Source organism: Cyprinodon tularosa, unplaced genomic scaffold, assembly GCF_016077235.1.
Source record: "Cyprinodon tularosa strain WSP-4 unplaced genomic scaffold, ASM1607723v1 ctg168, whole genome shotgun sequence".
In the NCBI taxonomy this organism is placed as follows: domain Eukaryota; kingdom Metazoa; phylum Chordata; class Actinopteri; order Cyprinodontiformes; family Cyprinodontidae; genus Cyprinodon; species Cyprinodon tularosa.
Window position 1 is genome coordinate 539,760 of NW_024038513.1, and position 15,530 is coordinate 555,289.

The 15,530-nt window shown below is 41.6% G+C and overlaps 1 protein-coding gene across 1 annotated transcript; it reads left to right on the forward strand.

Moving 5' to 3' along the window:
- Positions 1-580: 580 nt before the first annotated feature.
- On the forward strand, positions 581-13,830 carry creb3l4 (cAMP responsive element binding protein 3-like 4). Its single transcript, XM_038281175.1, has 10 exons — positions 581-734; positions 3,899-4,039; positions 4,156-4,417; positions 4,511-4,647; positions 4,722-4,811; positions 4,891-4,997; positions 5,101-5,169; positions 12,794-12,878; positions 12,993-13,086; positions 13,170-13,830. The coding sequence occupies exons 2-10, from the start codon at positions 3,902-3,904 to the stop codon at positions 13,454-13,456; spliced, it is 1,269 nt and encodes a 422-aa protein (XP_038137103.1). The 5' UTR covers positions 581-734; positions 3,899-3,901; the 3' UTR covers positions 13,457-13,830.
- The last annotated feature ends 1,700 nt before the right edge of the window (positions 13,831-15,530 follow it).

Consider the following 15,530-nt stretch of genomic DNA (forward strand, 5'->3'; position numbering starts at 1 on the left):
TGGTAGATAACTTTTACCAGCAGTGATGTCAAATGGGTTTCTTCCTGTTCAAAGGGAGCTTTTCCTCTCCACTGTCGCTACAAGCATGCTTAGTGTGAGGGATTGTTGAAGAGTCAATGAGTCGATGCAATCAGCTGGTTTTCCTTAGATAGAAAACTTTGAATCAATCTGACTGGATGATCTGGTGAACTGGAAAGTGACCTGAGATGAGCTATAGAAAAAAACTGAATTGAATTATCTGGAAGTTCAGAATCAGACATACTTTAAGAATCCCAGAGGATACTTTATATATATATATATATATATATATATATATATATATATATATATATATATATATATATATATATATATATATATATATATATATATATATATATATATATATATATATATATATATATATATATATATAGATAGATAGATAGATAGATAGATAGATAGATAGATAGATAGATAGATAGATAGATGACGAGGAAGAAGTGCATTTATCTGGATTACATATTCTGTCAAGCCAATAAATGTAAAACGTCCTGCCATACCGGGTGCCGACTCCGACCAGCAGGGGGAGCCAGTGAGGCGGAAGGCTGTAAAGCTGCCTGTAGCAGCTGCTGGTTTCCTGAAGTCTGAGCGGATCCTCTGCAGAGAGTCGGTGGGCTTTAAGTGCCTTATTGTTCCGATGATGAACCCAGTTTATTAAAAAACGGAATCAGCTCCGAACAGAGAAGTTCTGTGTGAGTATCAGCCTGCTTCTGGTTCTGGTTCTGGGTCTGGGTCTGGTGGGTGAAACTTTTCTGCATGCTCTGATCCGGATTTATTCTGCTGAGTTCTGCCTGGAAGGTTCTGAGATCCAGAACCTTTTCGCTGCTTTCGGTTCGGTTCTGGGATTTCTGATTTTTCTGGAGGATTCAGAAGGTTCTGATGGATCAGCTGACACTGAGATCCTGTTTATCTCTACAAAAAGCAGAGAGATAAGAAGCTGTTAGACCTTCACTGATCCTGGTTCTGGTCCTGAACTGGACCTGCTCCCAGAACCCAGTTTGGAGACACTGAGACACCATTCATATTCTGATGGCATTTTAGTGAAAGGATTTTTATCAAAAACATAAGTTTTTTTTTTTTTTTTAACAAAGACTTTATTTTATCAGATTAATATTTAATATCAATGATTCCTACAATTAGAAACAACAATTTCAATACAACCATAAAAAAAAAATGGGTAACAACAACCAAACAGGTCGGCGAGCTGAAGATCCATGTTTTTTTTTCCTTTTTCTTTTTCTTCTTTATCATTATTATTTATTTTTTTATTTTATTTAATTTTTTTTACTTGGAGGATGAGACAAAGGAAAGATCTTTCTCAAGTGACTTTTATTTTTATCATAACAGAGATATATGTTAAATACGCCTATAAAATATGTATCTGTGTGTTTACATTTATCTTACTACCGTAATAACTGGAAATATGTCTTCAAAGGGTTCCATCTTTTTAACTTTGCTGTTATTTTCTCCATCCTATTCACTAGTTTCTCTTTCCATCGATTCACAGTAGGGGGTGAAGGTTTATACCAACATATTGTGATTGTTTTTTTGGCTACGAGAACAAGGATACCAAATAATTATTGCTCTTCTTTACTTAAATTATTTGGTGGAATTCCCAGAACGAAGATCCGGGGATTCCAATCAATATCAGCATGCAAGATATTTGAAATTTCCTAAATTTCTTAATCTTTGGGCAATCCCAAAAGACATGAGTCTGATCTCCAACTAGTGTCTCCAGCACAAGTTTGATTTAGTTTGATCAAATTTGGAAATAATGTACGGAGTTTTGAAATATCTAACAATTATTTTCCAATAAAATTCTTTCCATGTTGGACTGTTGGTATCAAAAAAATAATTAATGTGCACAAATAATAAGGAATAGTTGTATTAACCATACATGGAAACAGAGTTTTATGGTATTTATTGGTAACATAAAAAAAAATAATTATATAATTTGATGGTAAAAATAAATATAAATGTAAAAACAAGAAACGCCAACTTTCCTGAATATATTAAGAAAAATAACAAAAAAGCTTCTATAAGAAATTCATGAAAAACTCTCTGGGAGCGAAATAAACACATTTTTTTTGGTCTAACATGACTTTAGAGGCATTAATGCTGATACTGGCTCTGACATCATTTAGTTTATAAACCTAAATATAACTGTTTTTTTTTTTTGAACAATGTTTTTATTCATTTCCAATAAGAACATACAAACACATGTTGACTGTTTGCATAATGAAAAGCCGGTCAACCTCATTGCACACTAGTATATAAAACAAAACAAAAATATATATATATATATAAAAATAAAAATAAAATTGATTTAAATTAATTCAAATTAAGATTTCAAAAAGTACATACATAAACCAATAAAAAACCTAAATATAAGTGTTAACTAGACTTATTAACTTTTTAACTTTTCATTCAGATTTTTATCTTTTCTTCTCGACTTAAAATATTTTTCCAACTTAATTTCCAGGTAATCTATTATTGAAGGCCTCATCAAATTGGCTAAATGTCAAAATCAGATGTGCAGCCATGTAGCAGGATCTCTGCTGAATGGATGGATATAGATCTAGTGCTTCTAGTTCTCACTGAGGGACGGGTGGGGATCCATTTTAAAGAGTATGCAAGTGATGAAAAACGGTAACTTGCCCTAAAAAAGGGTTAAAGCCGGAGTTTTTAGATTTTTGTGCAGTCGTCTGTGGAAGAAGGAACCTCCACCCAGCGTTCCCAGTTTGGAGCCCCTTTCAGAGGCGGAGCTTCAGTCGGCGGCTGCAGGTTCTGCTGGTTCTTCCTGCAGAGTGTTTGTCAGTTGCTGTGAATGCAGCAGAGAACGGGTCTTTCCGGTTCCACAGACGGGATGGGAAAACGGGAAGAACTGTTTGAGTTTGTGGGCGTGTTCAGCAGGATGTCCTGGAGCGCTGAGGTCATCGGATCCGTTTGCTCACCTGGCCCGCCTCCACCTGCAGCCAACAGCAGCTCCAGACACCTGATTCTGTTTGGTGGCCATTTCCAAACCGACAGAACAGCATCAGGAGCGGCGCCCGTTCTCTGATTCTGATGATGATTAGCAGGGGCGGATTTAGGAAATGTGGGGCCCTAGGCAAAGACAGGCAGGGGGCCCTCTGAATTAAGAAGACACATCAAACAGACCCATTATCCAGATAGAGAAATGTTAATAGAATAGACATCCATTATCTGTTCTAGGTTGTGTCCCTCTCTTCTTGTCCCTTTTCTTCTTGTTTTCCTCTCTATGTTTTGTACTCAGCTGACTTTTCATGCTGTCTCTAAAGGAATGAAAGATTTTTTCCAAGCACTAAGCTCACTTAGCTGATTGCTCCTTCCTGTGTTTCCAAAAAGGCCAAAGTAAATAACCCAGTCCTTCTTTTCACTGTAGACAAGCCATGATCTGCTTATCTGTTCTCCATTTTTCATTTGGATGAAATAATAGCTGCATGAATCATGACAGCAGACAAGATAGAGGAGAGCAGGAGGCGGGGTTACCAATCTACTCGCTCTGGAGAGCAGAGTTCGCTGCTTTTAGATGTTGTCTCCAAAGTCTCCAGTAGCAGAAAAAAGTCTCTAGATTTGGCGCTAGGAGCTTTTTAGAAATCAAAGTGCTAGAGGGGTCTGAAAAGTGGCTAAATATAGCGACTAAAGCGCTAAGTTGGCAACACTGCTCTTTGCATGGTTTGTTTTCAAATGGTTTGCTGCTGTCTGTTTGGACCTTTCTGAACATGTGCAGCAAATGGACTGATCCAATATGGCGGACGCTAGTGGTAAATCCCCCCCTGCTGAACAGAATTCTCCAAATCTGCTAAATTTTATTTCTTTATGTTGTGTTTCCCAGCTGATGGATGCTGAGAGCGGGGAGGTGGTTCCTGAAACCGGGCCGCTGGCCGGATGGCAGCTCATCGCTCCAAGCTGCTCCGGACTGGACTTCGGTGGCTCAGAGAAAGTTCTGCAGAACTGGGCTGTGGACCCGGACTGTGTAAGTGTCAGGACAGGTGTAACCATCCTTAGATCAGGTGGTCTCTACCTGGATCAGGTCGGCACTGAAGAACCGTCAGGTCTGGGTTGGACATGATTTCCTCTGTTTCCTGTCAGGTGACCAGAAACGACAGCGAATCAGAAGACGTCATGCTAGCGGTCGACCCGAACGAGGTGTTCTGCAACGCGCCGTCCGACCCGTCATCGGAGAGCGACAGCGGTATCTCAGAGGAGGCCCCCGTTGCCCTAGTGACAGCTGTAACCACGGCGACCAGCCAGCCGGCACCGGCAACAGTCTATCAGGTGGTCTATGACCTCGGCTCTGTGGGCGGAGCCAGGGCAGAACCCGGCCAGGAGAACATCATCTCCATAGAGCTGGGTTAGTCTGTCGTGTGTCAGAGGCGGTTCTGAACAGATGATGATGATGATGATGATGATGATGATGTCCTCCTGCCCCCCCCTCCTGTTCCAGATGAATGGAGCTCCCAGCTGCTGTTTTCTGACTCGTGCGTCGTCAACGAGCTGCCGGCGCTCTCATCATCGTCGTCATCCTCAGGCTGCCTCAGCTCCGCCAACATAAGCTCCACCCCCTTCTCAGGTGGACACCAGGTACGCCTTCCTGTGAGTAAAGGGGATCGGGGTGCAGCTCTGATCCTGGACTCACTCTTCCTGTTTTGGTGCAGCTGTTTCCCAACCTGCGGCTGACGGAGGAGGAGCAGAAGCTGCTGACGGAGGAGGGAGTTTCTCTGCCCAGCAACCTTCCTCTCACTAAGGTCAAACCGCGCCGCGTTCGGATCCTTCTGCCAAAAACACAGACGGCTTCGCCTGATTCTCCAACGCTTTTCCTCACAGGCCGAGGAACGGATCCTGAAGAAGGTTCGCAGGAAGATCCGGAACAAGCAGTCGGCTCAGGACAGCCGGAAGAGGAGGAAGGAGTACATTGACGGCCTGGAGAGCAGGTAGAACAGCACTGCCCCCTGCTGGCCTGACCCAGTACGTCATCAGCCCAGTGAGTCGGTGTCAGTGGGCCGGGTCATTTCAGCTGGATCTGTGTGTCTTCAGGGTGGCGGCGTGCTCGGCCCAGAACAAGGAGCTGCAGAGGACCGTGGAGCACTTAGAGAAGCACAACATGTAAGAAATCTGATTATTCACCTGGTTCTGATCCATTCCTCACGTTCGACCCGGTGACCCAAAGCGCGCTGAGCCTGAACCTTTACAGGAACCCAGAAAAAAACAGCTCAGAGATGGAAAATCAAGACATGTGAGCGAACCCTTCTAGGTTTCAGTAGAACTAAGTGACTATGGCAACGATGCCGTCAAAGAGAGACTGTGGCCGTTTCTCAATTCACTAGAATGCGAGTACCGACTCCTGTCCTCGCCAAGTCTGTTCTTGATAAGAACACAGGAAAGTCTGGACTTGGTGAGAACGGGAGCACGCAGAATAAATCTGGATCAATTGGAACAGAAGCGTACTGATGACATCACCACACGCTCAGCTCGGCTGGAGCTGTATTTCACCTATTAATAGTCTCTAGATAATAATAAAATACGAATAAAACACGAATAAAATAAAAATTTCGCAAAATAGAACAAAAAAAGCCCTCAGAGCCAGCGGGCCTTCACACACGGCCATGCAGAGAGAAGGCTGCTGCAGGCGAGCTAACGTTAGCCCTGGCTGCTGCAGGCGAGCTAATGTTAGCCCTGGCTGCTGCAGGCGAGCTAACGTTAGCCCTGGCTGCTGCAGGCGAGCTAACGTTAGCCCTGGCTGCTGCAGGCGAGCTAATGTTAGCCCTGGCTGCTGCAGGCGAGCTAATGTTATCCCTGGCTGCTGCAGGCGAGCTAACGTTAGCCCTGGCTGCTGCAGGCGAGCTAAAGTTAGCCCTGGCTGCTGCAGGCGAGCTAATGTTAGCCCTGGCTGCTGCAGGCGAGCTAATGTTAGCCCTGGCTGCTGCAGGCGAGCTAACGTTAGCCCTGGCTGCTGCAGACGAGCTAACGTTAGCCCTGGCTGCTGCAGGCGAGCTAACGTTAGCCCTGGCTGCTGCAGGCGAGCTAATGTTAGCCCTGGCTGCTGCAGGCGAGCTAACGTTAGCCCTGGCTGCTGCAGATGGGCTAACATTAGCGCTGGCTGCTGCAGGCGAGCTACATTAGCCCCGGCTGCTGCAGGCGAGCTAACGTTGTTCTAAAGTATGTTCTTGAGGACATACTTGGCGAGGATGAAAGTAATGAAGAAAAAATATAAATAAACAGAAAAAAAAAAACGGGCATATGAAATACTTTGGAGATCAAAGCTTTTCAACATCAAACTCATGACACCAATCCTAACAGCATCTAATGCTCTGTAGCTGAGGCTAATCTCAGCGCTCTGAACGATCACTCTGTTAATCACTTTAATAACACGATAAATGACCCGTAGAAAGACGTAAACAACAGGATTTTATCGTATTTTAACAGACAAACGGTTGCAGATATCAGCTGAAGGTTTTACTGTTGTGGGAAACGACCTTGAATAAAGGTCATAGCAGCTTCTGGATCAGCAGGGAAACTCCTGCAGCAGACAGACGCATCAGTCTCAGGTCGTCTTTGGAAGATTAATCATCACTGGAAGTTTTCTGTCACACTGCTGGTGAAGACGCTCAACCATCCCGGTCAGAGTCAATCCAAAAACTAGACTTTGTTTCCAAGTTTGAAGACATTTTGCTTCCCATCCAGGAAGCTTTTTTAATTCAAAATGTTTGGATTAGCATTGAGTTCCAGGTTTATAGAGTAGCCCCACATACGCCTCGTTATGGCTTAGAAAACATGCAAATTGAACTGAAAAACAGGACTACCCCTTAGTGACGGGGAGTCAGGCTGACCAGGCGATCAAAGCATGCAGGGCATCAAAACATCTCGCCTGTCAGAAATTAAAATAATCCAGATTAATCTGCATCTCACGCTGTCTGTGAATTATCTGCAAGTCCAGAAGCTGTTTTCAACACCTCTAGAAACCTGCAGTTTCAGATAATATCTAACAATGTTTTTGTTACAACAGGATAAAATCAGAGGTTTCAAAAGTCTTCATGTTTATTACTCCAGTAGAAGTAGAAATCCTACTGTTTTAAGATCAACTTCAGCTTCTTATTACAGTAAAAGTGTAAAAGTACAATTTTTAAAACTACTTGAAGTATAAAATTAAAATTAATGCAGGAAAAAACAGTTAAGGCCAACAGCTTTACTGCACTACCCTACTGAAGGAACATCGTTCTACTATTCCGGATGATAACTTCCTTAGACGTCATTTTCTTAGTTTTATAACTAATGGTAACAGCATCACATTTAACTTCGCATCATCTTGAAAAACTATTTATTTTGGTATGTGGTGAGAAACAAGTTGGGGCAGCACCGAATCCAACCACAAAGAAATTAATTGTTTTGATGAAATTAATTATTTTTATGTTTTCTTTTTTTGAATACCAACAGGCAATAATGAAAATTAGCTTAAAGTTGTAGGTAAATCATATTTAAATTTCAAATCATTCTGGCTTAAACATGTATATAAATGTTCTCTTTATCAGATGATATTGTCCCAAAATTTAGAGAAAAAAAATCCTGTCTTAAAATCTGTGTTTTTCGTTATCTTCTGCAGGCCAGTTAGTTCTACGTCAGCCTGAACACCTAAATTCGGCCAATCATATATCGACGGTCATCTGTCAATCAAATGTTTTCGGTCACAGCATTTTAATTCATGTGTCGCAGCTAATTTAACGGTTGAAACCAGAATACTTTCCTTTCCCATTGAGTTGCGTCCCAGTGTTCACGGGGATGGACGTCTGTGTCTTCGGCAGGCGTAGAGCTAACAGAACTGGCAGCGTTGCGAGGCAACGGCTCAAACATGTACGGCTGGAAGCCTTCTACACCAAACCAAGCTTCTGCCGCCCTGGCGTCCTCTTCCACAACATCTTCGTCCCCGCTTTCCTCCTCTAAATAAAAAATGGATGACGGAGGAGACTCATCCACGACCTCCGACACTAAACTCTCCTCCTCTTGCATGTTTCCGCTGTCCATAGCGTTCCTTGACAGCGTCGTTTCTAAGTCACCAATTTAGTGCTTCTTGGTCCCAATGGAATTTCCCATTGGGAACCTGCTAGCACTAAGATGCTAACTGGTTAGCATGATGCTTCCGACAAACCGGTCACAACCAAAACGGTTGCGCATCTTCCACCACAACAAGCCCGCCCCCTTGATAATCAACCAATCACATTCACTTTAGCCGCTTCCCTACGACTTTAAAGGTAGAGTGGAGGATGTTCTTTTCCCGGGTGGATCATCTAAATAAGTAGTCCTGTCAATCATTCTGGTGTACGTAAGGCCGTCCTACGTGCTCGTCCACACATCTTTTTCTCCGCGTGCGCACTTTTATGTGGTAAGCTACAGTTTCAGACGGTCATTGAGGCCCCGTCCACACAAAGTCAAAACGAACACGCTAATATTTTCCAAAACGTTTGCCGTAAAGACGGAGACATAAAAATAAATGTGATCGCCCACACGAATGCATGAAAACGCTGCAAAATGTATGCCAGGCCTGTAAGTGGCGCTGTGGTGCCAAAGCAAAAATAGGCGACGAAATGTTGGGCATGCGCACTAATATTTACACATGGTTGCCCTGCGGGTCCATTTTGGTGGTTCAGTCAAATTCAGGTGCTGAACTATGTGGTCGATATTGCTCTGTTCTTCCTGGAGATATTCCAGAAGAAGAAGATTCTGTTGTAAGCCCGACAGCAGGGTGAGTAGCATGAGCAGCAACCATTCAACACAGTACGGCGCCATTGTTGTTGTGATACTGTGTCGCGCATGCGTGTTTAGAGGCGACGCTATGACGCATGCGTGTAAAAAAAAAAAAATGCGGTTAGAGCTTAAAGATGGAAACGCGAAAACGGCGTTTCAAAATCTTCCCACTCTGAAGGCTTAATAAAAAAAAGATCGTTTACAGACCCCCGAAACGCCGGCTTCGTATGGATGAGAGGCTGGTTTGGTGAAAAATTTGTGCGTTTAGGCCAGGGTTTGACTTCGTGTGGACGGGGCCTGAAATTCACCTTTCTCACCACAGTTCTTTGAAAATGGACGGAGGTCATAAGAGAAGAAGAGAGAAACAAGACTAGAGTGTTTTTGGTAGATTCTTTCACGCGATGGCGTGCACTGAAAGCACAGGTCGGGCTTCCCATTGTTTCTACTCGACAGTTAAAATTAGGTTATTTGGAGAAATGCTGGTAAAAGTTATCTACCACTATATTGGTATAAAATAGGTTTATTTATTTTGTCATTTGCATCATTAGTAGATATACGGTGGCCACAGATCCTTATTTACCCCACAAACATGCCCACATTTCCCTTGGACTACAAACACACACACACATACAAGCAGGTCATGATTTTTTTAATGTAACAGTAGTCTTATGTGCGGGTAAACTTATTATAATTAAGAGATCCATTGAGATGAGATCCAATGGAGCGTCCATCTTATCATTGCGTCCCGCACCTCCTGGAGGAGAAATGGGCTCATGCACTTTTATGGGCGTTCCCTCCCGAGAGCGGGAATAGGTTGTGCATTTGATTTTTTTTTTTTTTAAAGGAAGTGGGCGGATGTTTTCAAAAATTCACGAAAATCCTCCAACATACCTTTAAATAAAACAAAACTAACAATTTTCATCTATTTTTTTTTTAAATGTAAGGAGTTGAAGTAAAATGTTGTCTAAAAAAATGATTACTCCAGTAAAGCATAGATAGCTAATGTTTCTACTTAAGTGAGTGAAAAAAGCATTTGTACTTTACTTGACACCTCCGGATAAACGGTACGGTGGCCCAGGAGTGCAAAGGTTGAGTAAATATTTGATTTTACAGCAAATTTAAAGGGTCCTGCAAAGTCAAACATTAGATCAGCAAACACAAAAAGCAATCCTAACACACAAACCCCAAACATATACAAAGGAAAAAAAACGTGCCGCATAATGGAGGTTCTCCTGACCACTAGAGGGAGACAATCATCCACTTATACACAGCCAGACCTTTAGTAAAGGCATAAACAGGAGGTTTCCTTTCTGACCTCAGAATCTTATAACAGGCTGAGCAGAGGAAATTAAAACAGCAAAGCTTTGGCAAAATTCAATGAATCTTTTGCTGTTTGGATCTGTTGTATTTTCATTTAAAATGCCTTGGTTCTTTGTAAAGTAGCAGTACATCATAAAAATACGAAGGGAAAGATGCAGCCTTCAGTTTTCTACAGGTTTTAAATATTCACCTGCAGGTCTTTAGCATTCCAGACTGCAGATGTTTTTATTGACAAATTGCTTCCTAATGGGGAACAATGAATTGTTATTTAAGGTTATATATATATATATATATATATATATATATATATATATATATATATATATATATATATATATATATATATATATATATATATATATATATATATATATATATATATATATATATTTATATATATATATATATATATATATTTATATAGAGCTGCTGCATTCAGAACACATTCATTGCTGTTAAACTGACTTCAATGTAGTTTATTTCTATAGCTCCAATTCACATCATGTCATCTCATGTCACTTTCCAGTTCACCAGATCATCCAGTCAGATTGATTCAAAGTTTTCTATCTAAGGAAAACCAGCTGATTGCATCAACTCATTGACTCTTCAGCAATCCCTCACACTAAGCATGCTTGTAGCGACAGTGGAGAGGAAAAACTCCCTTTGAACAGGAAGAAACCTCCAGCAGAACCAGGCTCAGTGTGAGCGGCCATCTGCTGAGGCCCACTGGGGTTCAAGGAGACAGAAGCAGACATAGAAAAAGAAGCATAGATACAAAAAGCAACTGTAAAAGGCGTTGGTTATTAAAGGACAACCGTATTTAACCAATTTTTAACTCTTTCAGAGTCACTTTAAGCCCAATCCAAAAAAAAAAAAAATTGTAAAACGATCTGAAAAAGAGATTTATTATTTATTTATTACATGTTTTTTTTTGTACATGTGGCCTTTTTTGACAGAACCCACTCAGAAAAGTGGGATTAAAGAGAAGGAGGGAAATTTGGCAAAGTTTGGCGGGCCGGTGTTCCTTCAGACCAGCATACCTATAGTTATTACGCAAGACGTCAGATTTGTGTTTATCTCTTTGGTTTTGTATCAAAATAAACTTTAAACTATTTCACTACCTAATTTAATAGTTTTTTGTACATGATTAAAGGGATACACGCCCATTTAGGTAGTTTAAAGTTTATTTTTTATATAAAACTAAAGGGATAAAGGAGTATGCGTATGCTGGTCTGACAGAACGCCGGGACCCAAAGCTGCAACATCATGTCCTCCATCTCCACGCCACAGTAGCACCCCGAAAAAGAGGGATTTAAAAGGGAAAAAAAGATATTAGAAATATATGAATTAAAAATATTGTAATAATTTGATCAAATAGAATCTAAGAAAACAGCTAATTTTAGGGATGCACGATATTGGGATTTTGGCCGATATCCGATATGCCGATATTTTAAAACTCATGCAGCCGATAACCGATATCGATACCGATGTTAAAGCTGGACAAAAATAAGTAGTCATTGAAAATAGCAGTTTTGTTATCCATTTCTGACACTTTGAAAAATAATAAACTCAAATATATTTTCATATGCTGATATCAAATAGATTTTTAAAAACGCGGTATCGATCTATTTTACTTTCAAAATCTGGTGAAATTTCACGAAAAGTTACAAACTTTCGTGATATTTTGCAAATTCTTGTGAGATTTTGTTAGTAAAATAGATCGATACCGCGTCAATATATCAACATATAAAAATATGGCAACATTTCGTGGATTTTCGGGGGATTTCGTAGCGTAACGATGACATATAGCAATATTTCATTAGTAAAAGAGATTGATATGGTGTTTTTAAATGGCAATATATCAGCATAGGAAGATATTGGGATATTTTAATGTATCAATATTTTTTCCCTCGTCTTTAGAAGTTTTTAAGTCTGTAAAAAAGAAGTTTTTGAGGAAGAAGAAGTAGTATTTTCTTTTTTTCTTTTTAGACTTTAGAAACTCAGAAGCTGATAAAATATCGGGTTAAATATCGGTGGGGTGGCCGATGTCCGATGTTCCGTTTTAAGGCCGATACCGATAGGGGGCCAATTATATCGCGCATCCCTAGCTAATTTACCCCTTTTTTTTTTTTTTTTATCAGGAAGTTTTTTTTTATAAAGTTTTGTTTCCAGATTGCATTTTTTTTCATTTCCATTTACCAAACATTTCCTTTAGCAACAATAATGAAACTAAATTCACTCCAAATATTTACCAACACTAATTTAGTTTGATTTGAAGAACTAGAAGATGATTTAATTGCAACTGGCAGATGGTTTATTTATTTAGTTTATTTGAAAGGGACAGAAAACGTAGACATAGGCAACATAGAGAAACCGTCGTACAGAAGTCTGCATCTTAGAGCTAACAGCAGAAGTGAATTCACAGCATTCATTACTTTTATTTAGAGCAGAACAGAAGATGAATAATCGAATGTTCGGCTCTTTCCTGGTAAAGAGTCTTCGTCTCGATGTGAGATCATGAGCCTCGGTTCGACGGTTGCTGCCTGCAGGCTGATGATCCGACACGTTCGGTTTCATCCTGTTTTCTCTGGTTCCTCTGGAGGAACTGTGATCTGTGGTTCTGAACCCTGCAGAACCTTTAGCTGGTATCACCGCTCCGTTCCTCCCTCAGGTCCCTGCTGGCTCAGCTGCAGCAGCTCCGCTCGCTGATCAAGCAGACGGCCAGTAAAGGAGCCCAGACCAGCACCTGCTTACTGGTAAGGAGCACTGGGAGCCTCTGGGTTCTACTGTAACGATAAACCAGGAAGGTCTGGTTCTAGCGGGTCGGTTTGAGAGAAGCTTCAGGGATTGAGTTCCTCTTGTCTCCTCAGATCATCTTGGTGTCCCTCAGTCTGATCATCCTGCCCAGTTTCAGTCCGTTCAGCCGCCGCCTGTCAGCCGACGACGACTACAGAACCACAGGAGGTCCGTGTTCCTTGTCGATCTAAACGAGACCCCAGCAGACGGGTCAGAACGTCGAGGATTTATTCTTCTTTTTTTTTCTGCAGTTTTATCCAGAAACATCCTGACGGACCCGAACTTTTCCAGCCCAACAGACGACGGCGACGGTCCTGCTTCACGATCGGACTCCTCTTCCCCTCTGGCTGAGCTCAGCCAATCAGGGCCTTCCGCTGCACTCCTAGAGCGGATCAGAACCCCGGAGAGCTCAGCTGAGGATGAGGTCCCTGGAAGGAGCCAATCAGAGAACGGGACGGCTGCTGTCGCCGGGCAGACTGTGAAGGATCAGAGGAGAGGTCCCGACACGGGCAAACCTGCACACGCGGATGAGATGTAACCCAAACCTGGACAAACATGGCACTTTCCTCACCTGGACCCGGTTCCTAAACCAGATCCAGTCTACAGAACCTCTCTCTGCCCGATCTGGACCGGCCCGTTTAGACAGAGTTCTGTTCGGATACGTTTCCGGGTTTAAACGCGAACCGTTTCTGTTTTTTTTCCAGCCCGATTGGTTCTGCTGTAATCGGTAAATTATTCGAAGCTAAAACTTTGTTTTCCGACTTGTCATGTTTGATGTCAGTGTCGCCATGGAAACATTTTTCCCCAGTTTGTTAACTTGCTGGAGCAGAACAGGAAGAAGGTCCAAATCTTAGCTAAGTTTTTAACTTCTCCACGTGGATGTGTGGGTTCTACTGGCTAACTGGGTCTGCAAACGATCCACGGTTGTCTTTGCCGCGCTCGGCAGCAGACCATCTGTCCCACGCCACCTGGCCTCACCGTCTCTGCTCTAACTCAACCCAAAGAGGTTCTGTTGGGGGTTCTGCCCAGAACTCTCTGGAAACCAGTTGAGGTTTTAATGAAAGTCTCACCGGAACATTAAGGACAGCAAGGAGCCTGCAGCTCATGTAAAACAGCCCCACTATATGATCTTCCTTCCACCAAACTTTACCTGGACTCCATAGAGTCAAGCAGGTCCCTCCTTATGCTTAGATGAATGATTTTTTTAAATGGAAGTCAGTGAAAATAAATATAAGGATTGCAAAATGTTCTTGTTCTTAATATATAAATGTTAAACAAGATTGTTTTAACCTGAGAGATGCAACTCAAGTTTATAGGCATAAATGATATTATGAGACCAAGTCACACATTGATAAATAGCCTGTAAATAAGACATTTACAATCCCACATTTAACTTAATTTACCCATATCAAGAATCGAGAGGCACGAATGAAATTTGCTGAAAACAATCCAGGTCATAGTCATTCATAAAAAGTAAAAAAAAAAAAACGATCCGCTGGACAAGTTTGAAGACGTTTCTCTTCCCATCCAGGAAAGTTTTTTAATTCAAAATGTTAGAAGGCTTTAAACAGCAGCCCAACGAGGCCTTGTTTTTGTTTAGTAAACCTCCAAAAGTAAATAGTCTGCATAGAACTCAACGCTATTTCTGACATTTTGAATTGAAAAAGCTTCCTGGATGGGAAGAGAAATGTCTTCAAACTTGGAAACAAAGTCCAGTGAATAGTTTTTTTCACCTTTTTTGGAAAGCAGTAACCTGAGTATCAACTAGTCCATGCATTTGTTACTTCAAGGCTGGACTATTGTAATTCTTTCCTATCAGGAAGTCCACAAACTGTAGTTAAAAGCCTTCAGCTGATCCAAAATGCTGCAGCCAGAGTTCTGATGAAAATGAAAAAGAGAGATCATATCTCTCCTATCCTGGCTTCTCTTCAATGGCTTCCTGTTAAATCCAGAATAGAATTTAAAATCCTCCTTCTCACATATAAAGCCTTAAATAACCTCCCTGAAAAGGTTTGGTTGAACCTTAACCTGCAGGAAGTGAAATGGAAATGATGCTGTTAAAATCAAACACTCTGAATATGAACCAAATGATTCCAATCAGTAACCATGGTAACAAGGTTGTAAAGGTTCTCATTGGTCCACGCTTCACCTGCTAGGTTCTCCTCTAAGGCTCTAGTCCTGCTGTTCGTGAATTCAGAACCATCCACCGGACTGGGACAGGACTCAGAACCGGGCCGCAGCTCCTTTGGCCTCCACACTTTAAAAACACTTTATCTCTCCTTATCTGATGAAGCTCTGCCTCATCAGAAGGTTTCTGCTGATCCATCAGCATCCATCTTTAATCAGTCACACACACACACACACACACACCGCTGATCAATAATTCAGCCCAGACCTCCGTCTGCACGGACACACCTGCTGCTTCCTGACTGAACCTGCAGGACGCCGCCCCCCCCCAGCCAGCAGCGAGCACCACAGTAGAAAAACGATTCAGAAACAAGTAAAATTTTCTTAGATTAAGTGCATTTATCCTTAATTTGAGTAGTTAAATGAGATAGTTTGCAAACGAAATGAGTATTTTTACTCTTAAAATAAGATAATTAGATGATATG

What these genes read in the sequence shown, in the direction of transcription:
- creb3l4 (XM_038281175.1), top strand. Translation starts at nt 3,902, where the DNA reads ATGGATGCTGAGAGCGGGGAGGTGGTTCCTGAAACCGGGCCGCTGGCC. An exon ending in GGGCTGTGGACCCGGACTGT is followed by an intron (nt 4,040 to 4,155) that starts GTAAGTGTCAGG and finishes GTTTCCTGTCAG; the next exon opens with GTGACCAGAAACGACAGCGA. An exon ending in CCTTCTCAGGTGGACACCAG is followed by an intron (nt 4,648 to 4,721) that starts GTACGCCTTCCT and finishes GTTTTGGTGCAG; the next exon opens with CTGTTTCCCAACCTGCGGCT.